The sequence below is a fragment of the Polyodon spathula genome, chromosome 25, assembly GCF_017654505.1.
Source record: "Polyodon spathula isolate WHYD16114869_AA chromosome 25, ASM1765450v1, whole genome shotgun sequence".
NCBI lineage: Eukaryota > Metazoa > Chordata > Actinopteri > Acipenseriformes > Polyodontidae > Polyodon > Polyodon spathula.
Genome location: NC_054558.1, coordinates 9444748 through 9462771, shown reverse-complemented (window position 1 = coordinate 9462771; position 18024 = coordinate 9444748). Strand labels below are relative to the sequence as shown.

At 41.1% G+C, this 18024-nt stretch overlaps 1 protein-coding gene across 2 annotated transcripts in view; it reads left to right on the top strand.

Moving 5' to 3' along the window:
- LOC121299452 (copine-5) overlaps positions 1-18024 on the top strand; it is a 128927-nt gene that overhangs the window by 83459 nt on the left and 27444 nt on the right. For both annotated transcript variants that reach the window (XM_041227152.1, XM_041227150.1), the window contains 5 exons: positions 4982-5086; positions 10753-10794; positions 12526-12601; positions 15058-15111; positions 16145-16206. In XM_041227152.1, the coding sequence (XP_041083086.1) occupies positions 4982-5086; positions 10753-10794; positions 12526-12601; positions 15058-15111; positions 16145-16206 (339 nt within the window). The remainder of the gene's footprint in view (positions 1-4981; positions 5087-10752; positions 10795-12525; positions 12602-15057; positions 15112-16144; positions 16207-18024) is intronic.

Here is an 18024-nt window from a genome sequence, read left to right as displayed (position 1 = left end):
TCCCTTTCCTAAAACCATGTTGACTGTCTCCCAGGACCCTGTTACCATATAGGTAATTTTCCATTTTGGATCTTATTATAGTTTCCATAAGTTTGCATATAATAGAAGTCAGGCTTACTGGTCTGTAGTTACCTGGTTCAGTTTTGTTTCCCTTTTTGTGGATCGGTATTACGTTTGCAATTTTCCAGTCTGTCGGTACCACCCCTGTGTCAAGAGACTGCTGCATGACCTAAGTTAGCAGTTTGTAAATAACTTCTTTCATTTCTTTGAGTACTATTGGGAGGATCTCATCCGGCCCAGGGGATTTGTTTATTTTAAGAGCTCCTAGTCCCTTTAACACTTCTGCCTCGGTTATGCTAAAGTTATTTAAAACTGGATAGGAACTGGATGACATGTGGGGCATGTTGTCAGTATCTTCCTTTGTAAAAACTTGTGAAAAGTAATCATTTAATATATTTGCTATTTTTTTTTTCTTCATCTACGATTTTGCCATTTGTATCTCTTAAACATTTAACCTCCTCTTTGAATGTTCTCTTGCTGTTGTAATATTGGAAAAACATTTTGGAATTGATTTTAGCCCCCTTAGCAATGTTCATTTTTATTTCTCTCTTGGCCTTTCTAACTTCCTTTTTGCGTTTGCAGTTCTGTGTACTCTTTCTGCGTACTTTCTTTTTGGTCCTTTTTTAATGCTCTGTAAAGTGCCCTTTTTTCGCTGAATATTTTTTTTAATTGAGCTATTAAACCATTTTGGCCATTTAGTTTTACATTTAGATTTGTCTACTTTAGGGATGTAATTGTTTTGCGCCTCTAGTACTACATTTTTGAAGAACAACCATCCTTCTTCTGTGGGTGTTTTCTCTATTTTACTCCAATCTACTTCTGTTAGTCTCTGTTTCATACCTTCATAGTTTGCTTTTCTAAAATTGTAAACCTTAGCTTTAGTCATTACTTTTGGGGTTTTAAAAAACACTTCAAATGAGACCATGTTGTGGTCTGAGTTTGCCAGTGGTTCTCTGACCTCTGTTTTAGTTATTCTATCTTCGTTATTTGAAAAGACTAAATCAAGGCATGCCTCCCCTTTAGTCGGTGCCTTGACAAATTGTGTTAGGAAGCAGTCATTTGTCATTTCCACCATTTCAATTTCATCCTTCGTGCTCCCCACCGGGTTTTCCCATTTTATATGGGGGAAGTTGAAATCCCCCATTAGTATGTCTTCTCCTTTGCTACATGCATTTCTAATGTCATTGTATAACAGATTATTGTGCTCACCGTCTGAATCTGGCGGTCTATAGCATGCTCCTATTATTATGCCCTTTGAATTTTTGTCCGTTATTCTGACCCATATTGATTTGGCTTTATTTTCTTTGTCCAGGTTTAACCCCTGGGCTTCAAGACTGTTTCTTATGTATAGCGCTACCCCTCCTCTTCTTCTGTCCTGCCTGTCTTTCCTATACAGTGTATACCCACATATTCGTCCCCATCACTCTCAGACAACCAAGTTTCAGTAACACCTATCACATCATAGTTACCTATTAGTGCAGTAGCTTCAAGTTCTAGAATTTTGTTTCTGATACTTCTAGCATTTAGATAAATACATTTAATGGCTGTCTCACCTGAGCTGTTGTCCTTGTTTTGTGATGCTGATGTCAGTACCATTATTACAGTACCATTGGCAGAGCCATTCCTGACTTCTCTAAAGTAAGAAAGTATTCTTTAACAAATGTAGATTTCACTGCCCCTTTAAGACATGACTGGCAGTCAGAAATAAATCACAACTAGTGGAGCACCTGGTTCTGCTGGAGGCTTAGGGGTGTGTTTCTGATCAGAACACTCTGCATTCGCATGGGAGATGCAGCAATTCAGATATTCACAGCCCACACCAGTAAAGCGCCATTTCAGACTCCAGCTCGCTAGCACAGCAGAAACTTTTTTATGCACAGTGTCAATATTTAGCCCATATCAGACATTAACCCTTCATTGTAGATTATATAAGACATGGACCCTTCATGGTGGCCCATATTAGATATTAACCCTTCATTGTAGCCCATATCAGATATTAACCCTTCTCACAAGTGCAAGCCCTGATACCCTGTGAGTGATTATTTGTATTCTTTGTAATACTGTGAATAAGCATCCCAGTTTTGTTAAATAAGCACCCCAGTTCCTAGACTGCAATCTGTCACAAAACTAAAAGTTGTGAAAACAAGGAGAAAGAATTTGTATGTATCCCCTAAATAAGTGGAGGTCCCACGGAGGCCACTAATCAGAGCTCTTGTTATACGCTCAGGAATACCTTCAGCGTTGTAACAGATGTTCAGCAGCCTGCTTCCAGCCTCCTCGTCCACACATACCATGACATGATTAGAATTCGGCAGATTTGAACTGTTTCCAAGTCCAAAAATAAATCTGCCGGGTTCCATACACTGCATGTCAGTGTTTATTGCCATTGCTTCTGTAGAGCCTTTCTTTCTCTAGGGTGCTCAGGGGACCTGGGGACCGAGTTGAAAGGTGTGCAGCTGGATGCTCGTCCTGTTAAAATGATAATGCACCGCGGCTTTGTTACTGCTAGACAATGTTTTATGGGCTCTTCACTACTTTATCAAATCTAATTATTTTCTGACACGGAAGGAGATTTTCTGAGATTGCGCTGATTATTCTAAGTGGTTTCCAATACCTGCAAAGAGATTGACTGTTGCCACACCGAGTCTCTGAAAGAACCTGCTGCTGCACAGGGGCTCGTTAGAGTGCTTTCCTCAGGTCTTGTTGTCCACAGCGATGCTCTTGATCGTTTTTGTTTTTTATTTTACAAAAATTGTCAGATTTACAGTTTTTTTTTTTATCCTTTTATATCTCACCAGGGTTTATTTAGTAGGTAACAATGACTTGCTCCTGATGAGTTTTAATTTATTTATTTTATTACATTGTTTAAATCAGAGTTTCTCAAATTCAGTCCTGGGGACCCTCTGTGGCTGCTGATTTTCATTACAACCAAGCTGTCAGTTACTTATCTAGACCCTTAATTGAACTGATAATTTGCTTAATTAGACCTTTGTACTTGTTTTTAGCTCTTGAACAGTTGCATATTTCAATTTCGCTAAAACATTTGATAAGTAACTTGAACTACAACTGTTTAAGAGTTGAAAACAAGTAAAAATGTCTAATTAAGCTACTTGTTAGTTCAATTAAGGGTCTAGTTAAGTAATTGAGAGCTCGGTTGGAATGAAAATCAACAGACACAGGGGGTCCCCATGAACGAGTTTGAGAACCCCTGGTTTAGATTAAAGAGCAAATGAGGGTTTACCAAAAAATATAGCGTTCTACAACCCCACGTGTTGCTACAACTGTTTAAATTAATGTACCTGTCATTTATTTTCATTAACATCCTGACAACTTTTTACACTTATAACTTTGAAGTCTGTTTCAAAGCTCTTTTCAAAATGTCCTCTTGAGTGCTCTGGGGTTTGAAATCTGTCCTCTAAATCAGTGGTGCTCAATCCTGGTTCTTGGGGACCCTGTACCTTTTGGTTTTCATTTCAACTGAGCTCTCAATTACTTGAAAACCCTTAATTGAACTAACAAGTAGCTGAATTAGGCCTTTTTAATTATTCTCAGCTCTAAAAATGTGCAGATTTCAAGTTACTTCTAACATTTTATAGTTGAGCTGAAATTCTGAAAGAGCTGAAATTTAAATTTAAAGCCCTAATTAAGATCATTATTAGTTCAATTAAGGGTTTAGTTAAGTAATTGAGAGCTCAGGCAAAAGGAAAACCAGGACTGAGCACCACTGCTCTAAATCAGGAAGAGTGATTTAAAAAAAAAAGTGCTCTGGCTCTTCTGTTCCACATCATGGATCGTTATTGCTGTGTTACCTGTTTGACAATGACGCCAATAATCCTGACACTGTCAGTGCACTAGAGCAGGCATTTTAAAAAGAGCTTTGAAACAGACTTACAGGTACGTTATTTAAGCAGTTGTAGCAGCACGCGGGGGTGTGCAATGCTATATTTAAGCAGTTGTAGCAGCACGCGGGGGTGTGCAATGCTATATTTAAGCAGTTGTAGCAGCACGCGGGGGTGTGCAATGCTATATTTAAGCAGTTGTAGCAGCACGCGGGGACGTGCGATGCTATATTTAAACAGTTGTAGCATGTGGGTGGTGTGTTATGCTATAGTTGTAGCAGCATGTGGGGGTGTGTAACGCTGTATTTAATCAGTTGTAGCAGCACGTGGGGGCGTGCAATGCTATTTAAGCAGTTGTAGCAGCACGTGGGGGTGTGCTATGCTATATTTAAGCAGTTGTAGCAGCACGCGGGGGTGTGCAGTGCTATATTTAAGCAGTTGTAGCAGCACGTGGGGGTGTGCAATGCTATATTTAAGCAGTTGTAGCAGCACGTGGGGGTGTGTAATGCTGTATTTAAGCAGTTGTAGCAGCACGCGGGGGTGTGCAGTGCTATATTTAAGCAGTTGTAGCAGCACGTGGGGGCGTGCAATGCTATATTTAAGCAGTTGTAGCAGCACGCGGGGGTGTGCTATGCTATATTTAAGCAGTTGTAGCAGCACGCGGGGGTGTGCAGTGCTATATTTAAGCAGTTGTAGCAGCACGTGGGGGTGTGCAATGCTATATTTAAGCAGTTGTAGCAGCACGCGGGGGTGTGCTATGCTATATTTAAGCAGTTGTAGCAGCACGCGGGGGTGTGCTATGCTATATTTAAGCAGTTGTAGCAGCACGCGGGGGTGTGCAATGCTATATTTTTGCTGGTGCCCCCCTTTTTTGTACTGAAACCTCAACGTATCTGAGAATCTGTTGCTAAGTGTCTTGCACTCAAGATGAAGTCTGGAATGGCAGCCCTTTCATCTTGCTGTAGCACGCGCCTCTCCCCCAGATGGATCCGTCATCATTACTTTAACCAGCAGCCATCATGCAGCCGCTGAGATGCCACACACGTTCATGATGGAAATACTTTTCTGTATTCTTTTTCCAGGTTTACAATCTGTCACAAAACGGAAGTGGTGAAGAATACCCTGAATCCAGTGTGGCAAGCGTTTGCAATCCCAGTCCGAGCCCTCTGCAATGGGGACTATGACAGGTGAGCCATGTCCATTAACCCTTCAGAGAATCATCTGGGTCCTTGTGTATAGTTGATATCCACCCCATAGTTGTACTGTGACACGTAAATGGTATCAAAAGAGGTTTGAACTGTACACGTAATTATACAACGAACGTGCACTTGTATTATATCTTTATAATAAATAGTTAAACAGTTAATTAATCTTAATGTGAGGGTCCTTTCCATGTGATAGATATATAATATATATATATTATATATATATATATATATATATATATATATATATATATATATACAGTATAGTTTTACATATCTCAGTGTTACATCTCATCCGAAGGACGGAGCACAAGGAGGTTAAGTGACTAATTCAGGGTCACACATAGTGAGTCAGAGGCAGGTATTGAACCTTGAACCTTATGGTAACAAACCCCTTGCTTTAACAACTGGAATACCAAGCCTTCTCATGCACAGTGGCTCTCAAAAGTATTCACCCCCTTGGACTTTTCCACATTTTATTGTGTTACAATATGGAATCAAAATGGATTTAATTAGGAGTTGTTGCCAACACAAAAACACAAAAAAAGTCCATAATGTCAAACTGAAAAATAAAATCTACAAATTGTTCTAAATTAATTACAAATACAAAACAGAAAATAATTGATTGCATAAGTATTCACCCCACTGAGTCAACATTTGGTAGAGGCACCTTTGGCAGCAATTACAGCCATGAGTCTATTTAGATAAGTCTCTATCAGCTTTGCACATCTGGACACTGCAATTTTTGCCCATTCTTCTTTGCAAAATTGCTCAAGCTCTGTCAAGTTGGATGGGGACCTTTGGTGAACAGTAAATTTCAACTCTGTCCACATATTCTCAATTGGATTGAGGTCCGGGCTTTGACTGGGCCACTCCAGGACATTGACCTTTTTGTTTTTAAGCCACTCTGGTGTGGCTTTGGCTGTATGTTTGGGGTCATTGTCCTGCTGGAAGATGAATCTTCTCCCAAGTCCCAGGTCTCTTGCAGACTTCAGCAGGTTTTCCTCCAGGATTTCACTGTACTTTGCTACATCCATTTTGCCCTCTATCTTCACAAGCTTTCCAAGCCCTGACACAGAGAAGCATCCTCATAGCATGATGCTGCCACCACCATGCTTCACGGTAGGGATGGTGTTCTCAGGATGATGTGCGGTGTTAGGCTTGCTCCAAACATAGCGTTTAGCATTGAGGCCAAATAGCTCTATTATGGTCTCATCAGACCATAGAATCTTCTTCCACTTAGTCTCAGTGTCTCCCACATGCCTTCTGGCAAACTCTTGGCGAGATTTGATGTATTTTTCAACAATGGCTTTCTTTTTGCCACTCTCCCATAAAGACCAGTTTTGTGAAGCACCCGGGCTATTGTTGCCATATGCACAGTGACTCCCAGCTTATTCGTGGAAGACTGTAACTCCTTTAGAGTTGCCATAGGCCTCTTGGTAGCCTCCCTGACTAGTGCCCTTCTCACCCGGATACTCGGTTTTTGAGGACGGCCTGTTCTAGACAGATTCACAGTTGTGCCATATTCTCTCCATTTCTTAATAATGGACTTTCCTGTGCTCTGGGGGATTTGCAATGCCTTGGAAATGTTCTTATATCCTACCCCTGATTGGTGGTTTTGAAGAATCTTATTCCAGATTTGCTTTGAATGTTCCTTTGTCTTCATGTAGTTTTTGTTAGGAAATGTACTAACCAACTGTTGGATCTTCCAGAGACAGGTATATTTAACCTGAAATCATGTGAAACAACTTAATTGCACACTGGTATGCTCCATTGAACTAATTATGTGACTTCTAAAGAGAATTGGTTGCAGCAGAGCTATTTATGTGTGTCATAGCAAAGGGGATGAATACTTATGCAATCAATTATTTTCTGTTTTATATTTGTAATTAATTTAGAACAATTTGTAGATTTTATTTTTCACTTTGACATTATGGACTTTTTTTGAGTTGATCAGTGGCAAAATGTGGAAAAGTCCAAGGGGGGGGGGGGGGGGGGGGGAATTCCTTTTGAGAGCCACTGTGTATATAAAATACCTTCTCCAATTTCATTATCTCCCATATGATATTTATAATGCACATTTTTATTTCCTGCGTGCAGTACCTTACACTTTTCTCTATTAAATGTCATTTGCCATGTGTCTGCCCAGTTCTCAATCTTGTCTAGATCATTTTGAATGACCTTTGCTGCTGCAACAGTGTTTGCCACTCCCCCTATTTTTGTGTCATCTGCAAATTTAACAAGTTTGCTTAGTATACCAGAATCTAAATCATTAATGTAGATTAGGAATAGCAGAGGACTTAATACTGATCCCTGTGGTACTCCACTGGTTACCACACTCCATTCTGAAGTTTCTCCTCTAATCAGTACTTTCTGTTTTCTACATGTTAACCACTCCCTAATCCATGTACATGTGTTTCCTTGAATCCCTACTGCGTTCAGTTTGAGAATTAATCTTTTGTGTGGGACTTTGTCAAAAGCTTTCTGGAAATCTATTTAGTAGCGTTCAATTATTTTTGGCTCAGCTCACCGCTACCACTCCTGTGCTGACTTGGGAGGGGCGAAGACGAACACACGCTGTCTTCCGAGGCATGTGCCATTAGGTGCCTGCTTCTTTACACAATGTAGATTCACCATGCAGCCACCCAGTGTTACAGCATCGGAGGCCAATGGCAGATAATAGGCAAGCCTGCAGGCACCCAGCCAGACCACAGGGGTCGCTGGTGCGCGGTGAATCGAGGACACCCTAGCTGACCTTGCCCTCCCTCTCCCCGGGCAGTGCTCAGCCAATTGAGCGCCGCTCCCTGGGAGCTCCCATCCTCGGTCGGCAAAGGAATAGTCTGAACTCAAACCGATGACATCCAGACTATAGGAAGCATCCTGCACTCCACATGGAACGTCTTTACTGGATGTGCCACTCGGGAACCCAACTATTACATTGTTATCAATGGGTCTTAAAGTAAAGCTTTACTACAGCTCAGTGTGATACTGCCTTTATCCATGCAAAGTAAAGAATAATTAGCATGGTCATTATGATTTTACAATGAGCAGTTCTTTGCAGCAACAAGTGACAGCCTATAGTACGTGACCACGGCTGACCTGAAAAAGAAAGATAGGAAAATAAGTCAAGAGGCCAGGTTTTCTTTTTAACAAGATGAGCACCAGGGGGGCTCAGCAGGCTTGTGGCAAACAGGGGGATTCTACGTTATTTGATTCACCGTATCACCACGAATGGATTGAAATGTAAGGATGGGCTTGCTGTCAGATTCAATCACAGACTGGAGCTTGGAGAAATGTCAAAGGAGATTTATCCCTTTGTGGTTTACATTCTAACCTTAGAAGTATCTGACTCCTTGAGAGTGATTGCATCTGACAGGTAAAAAGCAAAGAGGATCCAACTCCAATAGCTTTGTGCAATACAAATAAACAAAACAGATTACCAGCGGTAAAGTGGAAGTGTCGTATTCCGTTTCATGAAGAGGCTGTATACAGTTAATGGCTTTACTCTCTAATTCAATGCTCCTACAACCAAAGAAAGAACTCATTCTCTTAGTCCAGTTACCAAGGGCAGTGTTACATGGACCTCATGCTCGGTAAGTTATGGTCTAGATTCTCAAAGCTATTTGCTGTAAACCCTCAATATAGCAATTTAGCTCTTACTTTGTCCTGTGTGAAATCACTGTGTGAATCTCAACCAGGAATAAATGGGTTTGAGGATCTAGCCCTGTGGGTTTTATTGTAATGTATTTACTGGAAGATGAAACAGAACAAAATGTGTTTTGAAGTTTCTGACCGTTTGATATTGCAACGAGAGCAGACAGACTCTTCCTCTCATTAGGGTTTGATGTTTGGTCTACGATTGCAAGAGTACTTCATTAACAAACCCTTCTTGAACTGCTCGATCACAATATTCAGATTTTTGCGTTGGACCACAGCAGCATTGCCACTAGTTGAGAGTCTGTGTTTAGTGTCTCTGCTGGATTGGAGTTTTATATGGTTTTACTCGTTCGTTTAAAGATTTGATTGCATTCACATACAGCAATGTTTTAACCTTTCAATTGAGAATATAAATGTGTAGCTGAGAGAAAGTAGGGAAATAAAAAAAAAAACAATAACTGCCCTCTCAATTACTTCCAGCTGCGGCAAAGCTGCAACTACAAACTAATAATTAGTTAAATGCCAGTTGCCAAATTAAGCACTTCCTAGCATTGTGAGGCTTTCCATCCCATTTGCTTGCAGAGTGAAAAACACAGGTTAGAAAACGTCATTTGAATGTTATTTTGGTAGAACAATCCAAGCTGTATTCCTTTCATTTCCATATTATTATGTCCTTTGCTGAAGCCCCATTCTGTTGCTGGGATGTCAGCTGTTTTGTTTTGTTACCTTGGTTACGGAGACACTGGACTTGTTAACGTCAAAATCCATCTCATGAATAATAATAATAATAATTTTCACTTTCATCTGTGGAATGAGTTCACTTTACTGCCTGGTGTTTTTTATTCCCTGCATTTTATCATTTTGGTCTTGTGTAGCTTTGACCCTTGAATACACAGACTCTGGACTCTCTCCCTCTCTCTCACACATACACAGGCACACTCATACATACACACAGACACACACATACTCTCTCTCACACACACACAGACACGCACACACACACACACACACACACACACACACACACACACACACACACACGCAGACACACACATACTCTATCTCACACACACAAACACACATTCTCTCTCTCACACACACACATACACTCTGTCTCTCTCTCACACACATACATACAGACACACACACAGACACACACACACACATACACTGTCTCTCTCTCTCACACACACACACACACACACACTCTCTCACACACACACACACACACACACACACACACACACACACACACACACACACACACACACACACACACTGTCTCTCTCTCACACACACACACACACACACACACACACACACACACACACACACATACATTCTGTCTCTCTCTCTCACACACATACACACACACACACACACACACACACACACTGTCTCTCTCTCACACACACACACACACACACACACACACACACACACACACACACAGTCTCTCTCTTACACACACACACACATACACTGTCTCTCACACACACACACACACACACACACACACACACACACACACACACACACTGTCTCTCTTTTACACACACACAAGGAGGTTGGTTCAGTAACCCACCTAATCACTGCAATCCATCTCAACAGGGTGCCTCTGTACTAACATTACTTTCAACACACATTTTGAATAGACAGCCAAATGACAGCATACTGCATTACTGACAGTTTTCAATGTGCCTAACACCTCTTGGACTCACCCTGTCCTTCAGGGATGAGCAGACGAGTCACTCACACGCTGGGGTTATTCAGTTTCTCTGCAGCACGGAGTGGTCACTCTGCTGAACAAGCACTGGGTGCCAATTCCTACATTAGCCTCTCCTCCGCGTGGGGCACAATATACAGATAATTACCTGCCATGTGCGACAATAGCACGCAAACGCTTCATATTTGAATTTCAAGTTTTTTTTTTCCAGCAGTATGGTGTTCCATGTGTTTTTTATGTAATTAACAGCGCCTTTTCCTTGCAGGACAATTAAGGTGGAGGTCTACGACTGGGACCGGGATGGGAGGTGAGGAGATGAGAAGCAGCAGCTGTGAATAGCTTCTGGAAAGGAAAGGGTAGTGCAGGGGAGCTCTTCAGCCTGATTGTTCATGCTTTTGTCCCAATGGAGTGCTAGTCTGAAGCCCATTGTCTCTGCAGGTTTTCTCAGCCTCTTGTGCACCAGGGAGTGGTAGGACAGCGTGTGGCAGAAGCTGGGGGGTAAGGGGGAGGCTGGGAGAATGGGATGAGAATCACCGGGTGTGGTTCAAGAACCTGGAGGAGGGAAACAGGACTCCTGTCAAGCCTGAAGTCTGATCTTGATATTTTCCTGCAGGCCTATTCAAGCAGCAAACACTGCAATACCAAAAACAGCAATGCTACTTTCATTATATATCCTTGGAAGATATTGTCCTCTTAGGGAGCTTTATACAGATAAGCAATGGAAAAGGAGAGCTGGTTTTTAAAGAGGTTTGGAAGGTTTCTTGAAATGAGTCAAATCCTTGTAGGCAGTGAGCGTCCATATTAGAGAAACTGAAGCTGCATCCTGCCTCAGAAAGGGAGGTGAGGGCACAATCTTAACTAATACAGATGTGGTCATATCACGTATTGGTCATTGGTTCTGCCTGCCTAGGAAAACAGTATTCATGATTGACTGTTTAAAGATACGCCGTTGAAGGCACTAACCCTTTTATGACTGTGAGTGTTTAATGTTATTGATGAAAGTGAAAGAAATTATGTTTCCAATCATTTTCATTAATGATTGTGTGGAATGCATTTGAATGGCTTTTTAAATCTGCTACATGATATATTGAGTTAATTAAGCTGATTCAAAGCTTTGCCTCTAAATTGCCTCAGTGTTTAGCAATCCCACCGTGGGATTGTAGTGCTGGTTCTAAACTCCCTGCTCCCTAAGCCTCAAAAATGAAAAAAAATCCAGGTCCATTAATGAGAGGTGCTGAACTTTAAACAGCAAGATTACATTATATTGTTAACTGAGGAAAAAGTGATTTGAGTAACTAATACATACATTTAATGGACGAGGTGAAAATTTAGCAATATTTATTTTTGATTAGAGTAACTCATTACCGATTTCCCCTCAGGCAGGATAACACTTCAAAGCAATGCTGTTTGTACTTTAATAAACTGCCTTTAATGAATGGATATTAACAGCCTAAGATTACATGCGATTAGAACTGTGTCTTGTGCGCACAGATAACTGCATTCTGCCAGTCATTGCTCTGCTGTGCCACAACTCTGTGCTGTTTAGATGCAACAGAATTATTTAGGTAGTGTGGATATGGGGTTAATAAACAGACTAAACAGCAGACAAGCACTTGAGATCCTTTCTAATTAGTACGTGGGCAATGTTTACTAATTCAAAATGATTAGGAATCATTCAGGGTGAAGTAACCATTGCTAGATCTCTGTTGATTTGAGAGCTAATAGCGTGGATGAGAATTCTGCACCTTGCCAAGTCAACATTTGTTGGGTTCAAAATTAATTCCTGCAAGATGATTGCCAAAAGTATTTACAATGACATTCTAAATACCAGGGACAACAACATAAGCGTATTAGCCTGAATGATTGTTTAATGAATATATTTTATGCTTTGCAAAAGAATTAATTTATGATTTGCAACAATGTGTTAACTTTTACATTCTGAATAATAATGCCTGTGAAAATCCTCCAGTTAGCATCACATTGCAGTTATAAATCCACAGGGCTTAGCTAATGCAGATTTTTTTTTTTTCAATCACAGCCATGACTTTATTGGAGAATTTACAACCAGCTACCGAGAGCTAGCCAGAGGACAAAGCCAGTTCAATGTATATGAGGTGAGTGGCTGAGGGAGCATGCTAAACAAGTACCAGGCTTTAATGATGCATCGCCTTGGATTTGCGTTGAATTTGGTTTCGCTGCATCAGCACTGAAAACAATGTGCTCATCCTCGGTGTATCATTGTAGCTGCAAACCTACCTGCTTGAAAAACACTTGAGACACCCAGATATGCTTTTATTATTTTCACTTGACAACCTAGAACCAATGTGCCGAGTCCCAACCAGAATTCCAAAACAAGCCCCAATTTTAGCTCCTGATCAAATTGCCCATCCCCTTTATCAGCTGTGATTTCAATCTGAAGAATGTGCCAAAGATTCCCTTTTCAACAATGCAGAGCAGGCCAAGCCTGCAACAGCACAGCCATGTAACCCCCTGTTTCACCCTCAGCTGGAGCCCACCACGGCAATGCCTGTAGCATTCAATTGAAGCCCTGGTTCTGTGTCTCCTCTATACATCGTCATCCCATGCCTGCTTTTTAATATAAATTATGAATGATATCGGGAACTTTATTATTTTTCAGGACATTTTGCAGTTCATCTTAGCTTTCTGGGTTTGCCCTGTTGCCCTGTTGGTTCACCATCCAACAATAACTATGCTACACAAATGCATTTGTCTCACTGGGGTAACAGTGGCATGATAATCATTCCATGCTATGATGTAAAAAAAAAATTTATGAAAGGAAAAAAAAAGAAATAGAGAACCCCAGTTCATATGGGGAAATAAAACTCCAATGTGCTGTAATGGTGCTGCAATACAGAAAAGGAACGCACAGCTGGGCAGCATTTAAACAGTCATGTATTGTTAATATTAAAAATACAGGCTTCAGGCAGATTACTGCTGGTTACAGTTCAAATGCATCCTTTAAAGATGGTAGCGCCACTTAAGTCTATTTTCTCTGTAGGGTTTTAAATTCTGAGCACGTTTTTTTTTTTTTTTTCTGTTAGACTTTACCTAAATTATTAAAAGATGCAGCTGTCATCCACTAAATCCTGTCTTGTGTTTGAATCAATAGTCTTTGCTTTTCTTTGCTGAAAACTCAATAATCTAGTAAAGCCTCTCTGTATGTGGGTGATGCGGCCTGTCGATAGCTCACAGTGCTCTGGACATCAGTGCTGTTGACAGGGACACTTTGCATGTGTGTGAGCCCCTATTCCTTGTGACATGTCTAGGCCATGTCATGTCTCATCTTATCAAGTATTTTCAAGAGTGCACTTATGCAGGTGAGTGTGTTCTCAAGCATAATCTGATGACCTAATTACAATGGCAAGGTTACAGCAAGGGAGACAGGTCTCTCTGTGCAGGTGTGCCAATGCTGTCTCTCACGTCACAGCGAGGGAGACAGGTCTCTCCGTGCAGGTGTATCAATGCTGTCTCTCAGGTCACAACAAGGGAGACAGGTCTCTCCGTGCAGGTGTATCAATGCTATCTATCAGGTCACAGAGAGGGAGACAGGTCTCTCTGTGCAGGTGTACCAATGCTGTCTCTCAGGTCACAGCGAGGGAGACAGGTCTCTCCGTGCAGGTGTATCAATGCTGTCTATCAGGTCACAGCGAGGGAGACAGGTCTCTCCATGCAGGTGTATCAATGCTATCTATCAGGTCACAGCGAGGGAGACAGGTCTCTCCGTACAGGTGTGCTGCCTCTCAGGTCACAGCGAGGGAGACAGGTCTCTCCGTACAGGTGTGCTGTCTCTCAGGTCACAGCGAGGGAGACAGGTCTCTCCGAGCAGGTGTGAGTGTGTCAAGTGCTGGATCACTGTTAGCTGCTGCAGTGCCACAGAGTGCAAGCAGCTGGATCTCTAATATCGACAAGGGATTGTGCAACTATAGAACCTGCCCTGCCCTTTCTCTTGGGACGGTCGCCTCTGAAATCGCTAGCTGTCAGTTGCACAAAACCCTTTACGCACATGCAAAAGAGCATTTCATTCCATTTAGTGGTTCACAAGTTATAATGTGAAGAAGAAGAAGAAGAAGAAGAAGAAGAAGAAGAAGAAGAAGAAGAAGAAGAAGAAGAAGAAGAAGAAGAAGAAAGTCTGTATTGTCACAAGGAACAGAATTTATAAACAGTTCAAAACAGAATTTGTAAACTGGAAATTGACTGCTTAGACTACCTGAGCATACCATGCACCTGTCATGTATTAATGTTTGGCACATCTTAAGCGTTTCGGTGCCTCATTTGTAAGCATCCATTATATGAAACATTCCCAAATAATGTCATATTTACAATAGCATTCACACTAATTAGCTGGTGAATTAACCTTAACACTTCACACTTCACACAAAAGATGATTTTTATTTTAAACAGAAAGTAAAATCCCACTGAGGTTTTGTTTTTTTATTCATGTTTTCTTCAGCTGGGAATTTTAATTGTCAGAAGAGTTTCTAAATTCCCATGAAACCGAGCTCCCCTAAGGAAACATTGACTTTTTTTTTTTTTTTTTTTTTTTTTTTAGGTGATAAATCAAAAAAAGAAAATTAAGAAAAAGAAATACTCCAACTCGGGAACAGTAAGTTCTATTTGAATATTTTGCTTTTCAGTGCTTTTTCTGTGGGTTCTGCTTCATGTATAAAAACCAGTAATTAATCATAAAGTCTCCGTTCATTCGATATTAAAGAGTTATTGGGATGGTAATTCTTAGGAAGCTTATAAGTCCTTATGAGGATACTGTACTGAGTGTACGCAATGTCGTTTCCAATCAAATGCATTAACACAGATGATCATAGTTTGTTTAGTTACCGACGATGCTATTTCTATGAACAACTAATCAGCCAGTCATGTGACAGACAATTTCCACAAAAGTGTGTACTAGTGTACATTTCAGCAGGTATTTCTCATGCTTCCATTGTCTCTGCACAGTTAGGATCAGGGTGCATGGTTCCTGTTTCTATGCTCTGTGATGACACGCTCCTCCTCTGTTTCTCATGCTTCCATTGTCTCTGCACAGTTAGGATCAGGGTGGATGGTTCCTGTTTCTATGCTCTGTGATGACACGCTCCTCCTCTGTTTCTCATGCTTCCATTGTCTCTGCACAGTTAGGATCAGGGTGGATGGTTCCTGTTTCTATGCTCTGTGATGACACGCTCCTCCTCTGTTTTTCATGCTTCCATTGTCTCTGCACAGTTGGGATCAGGGTGCATGGTTCCTGTTTCTATGCTGTGTGATGACACGCTCCTCCTCTGTTTCTCATGCTTCCATTGTCTCTGCACAGTTAGGATCAGGGTGGATGGTTCCTGTTTCTATGCTGTGTGATGACACGCTCCTCCTCTGTTTCTCATGCTTCCATTGTCTCTGCACAGTTAGGATCAGGGTGGATGGTTCCTGTTTCTATGCTGTGTGATGACACGCTCCTCCTCTGTTTCTCATGCTTCCATTGTCTCTGCACAGTTAGGATCAGGGTGCATGGTTTCTGTTTCTATGCTCTGTGATGACACGCTCCTCCTCTGGTTCTCATGCTTCCATTGTCTCTACACAGTTAGGATCAGGGTGCATGGTTTCTGTTTCTATGCTCTGTGATGACACACTCCTCCTCTGGTTCTCAGGTTACGTTGCTGTCCTTCACAGTGGAATCAGAGTACACATTCCTTGACTACATCAAAGGGGGGTGAGTGCGTGGACAGACAGGCTTGCATGCCCCTGTTTATTACAAATTTTCAGGTCTGAGGCCTTTTGTTGGCCAATAGTTTCATTCTTCAGACCTGCTCAGTCTGCTCTTATAATACTCTGATGCGGCAGTATTCTGAACAATCTTCAAGCAGGATACCACACATTTTGGAACACCGTAAAAAAGTGCATTACAATAATCAATTCTAGATGAAACAAAGGCATGCATTAGTCTCTCAGCATCAGATACAGAAATAATTGTTCTAAGTTTGTCTATATTTCTCAAATGGTAATAAGATACTTCAGTAACTTCCCTAATATGAGTCTCAAATGATAGATCAGGAGATGATCCCCAAACTCTTAATTTCTAGTTTGTTTTGATGAGAGACTGCAAGGGTCAAGCTCATGTAATCCCACATTTCCTTTTAATTGGTTCTGTGCATAACCTCTGTTTTATCTGACTTCAACTTTAGAAAATTCTGTGACATGCAATGCTTGATGTCTGTACAGCAAGTAGCTAATAACACCCATGCAGAAGAAATTCCTGGCTTTAGGGACAGATATAGCTAGGTATCATCAGCATAGAAATGGAAGTTCACTCTGTGTCTGCGGATAATGTCACCAACGGACCAGCAAGGGACCTAGCCCAGTGGAACACCACAGACAACTTCCGATAATGCCGATATTACCTCCCCAATAGAGACGAACTGAAACCTATCAGAAAGATACGATCTGAGCCAGGCTAGGATAAGGCCAGGCAGTCCCACTGTGTTGCAAGATGATTCAGTAGGATGGAATGGTCTACAGTATCAAAGGCAGCACTTAGATAAAAAATAATTAATACTGATGGAAAGCCTGAGTCAGAGCTTATCAGCAGATCATTCTCAACTCTGACAAGGGCCGTCTCTGTGCATGTGCAGCATGACAACCAGACTGAAACTTCTCAAATATACCATTAAGAGTTAGAAATGTTTGTAATTGAATTGCAACAACTCTCTCTAGAACCTTATCTAACAATGGCAGGTTGGCGATTGGCCTATAGTTATTGAGAACTTTACGGTCTAAATTGTGTTTTTTAAGCATAGGCTTTACCACAGTGACCTTAAGAGCTGAGGGAACTGTACCAGAGGAAAGGGAACCATTTATAATCTTTAAAATGTGGGTATTAATAACAACAAGAACATCTTTTAATAGTTTTGTAGGAATAGGATCAAGAGAGCATGTAGTAGCTCTTATACGTTGAACTAGCTCTGTCAGTTCCTGTAAGGTAATCAAAGAAGAAAACCCATAGTAATAATAATCTTTATATAGCACCTTTCATAGTGAACCACCATCACAAGGGTGTGTGAACTATGCATCAGCTGCAGAGTCACTTACAACACAACTTCTCACTTGAAAGACAAAGCACAAGGAGGTGATGTGATTTGCTCAGAGTCACACAGTGAGTCAGTGGCTGGGCTAGGATTTGAACCATGGACTTGCCGATTACAAGCCTGTTTCTTTAACCACTGGACCACACAGCCTCCTAACAGGAGTAGATGGTAAAATTGTGCTGGAGTCCTCCTTAATAGAAGGTGTCTGGAATTTCATTTCTGATGTATTTTATTTTTAAATAAATGTAAGAAGTCATTGCAGCTGTAAGAGGAGCCAATGTCAAGGATAGGACTATAAGGGGAAAGATTAATGACTGTAACTATAAATAGCAGATCCCCAAATTCAGTCAAAAATAGCAGGTTTGACTTAGGTGGTCGATAAATAAATACAATATGACCAGGTAATGGACTGTTTAATGTCAAGGTTAAAACTTCAAAAGATAAAT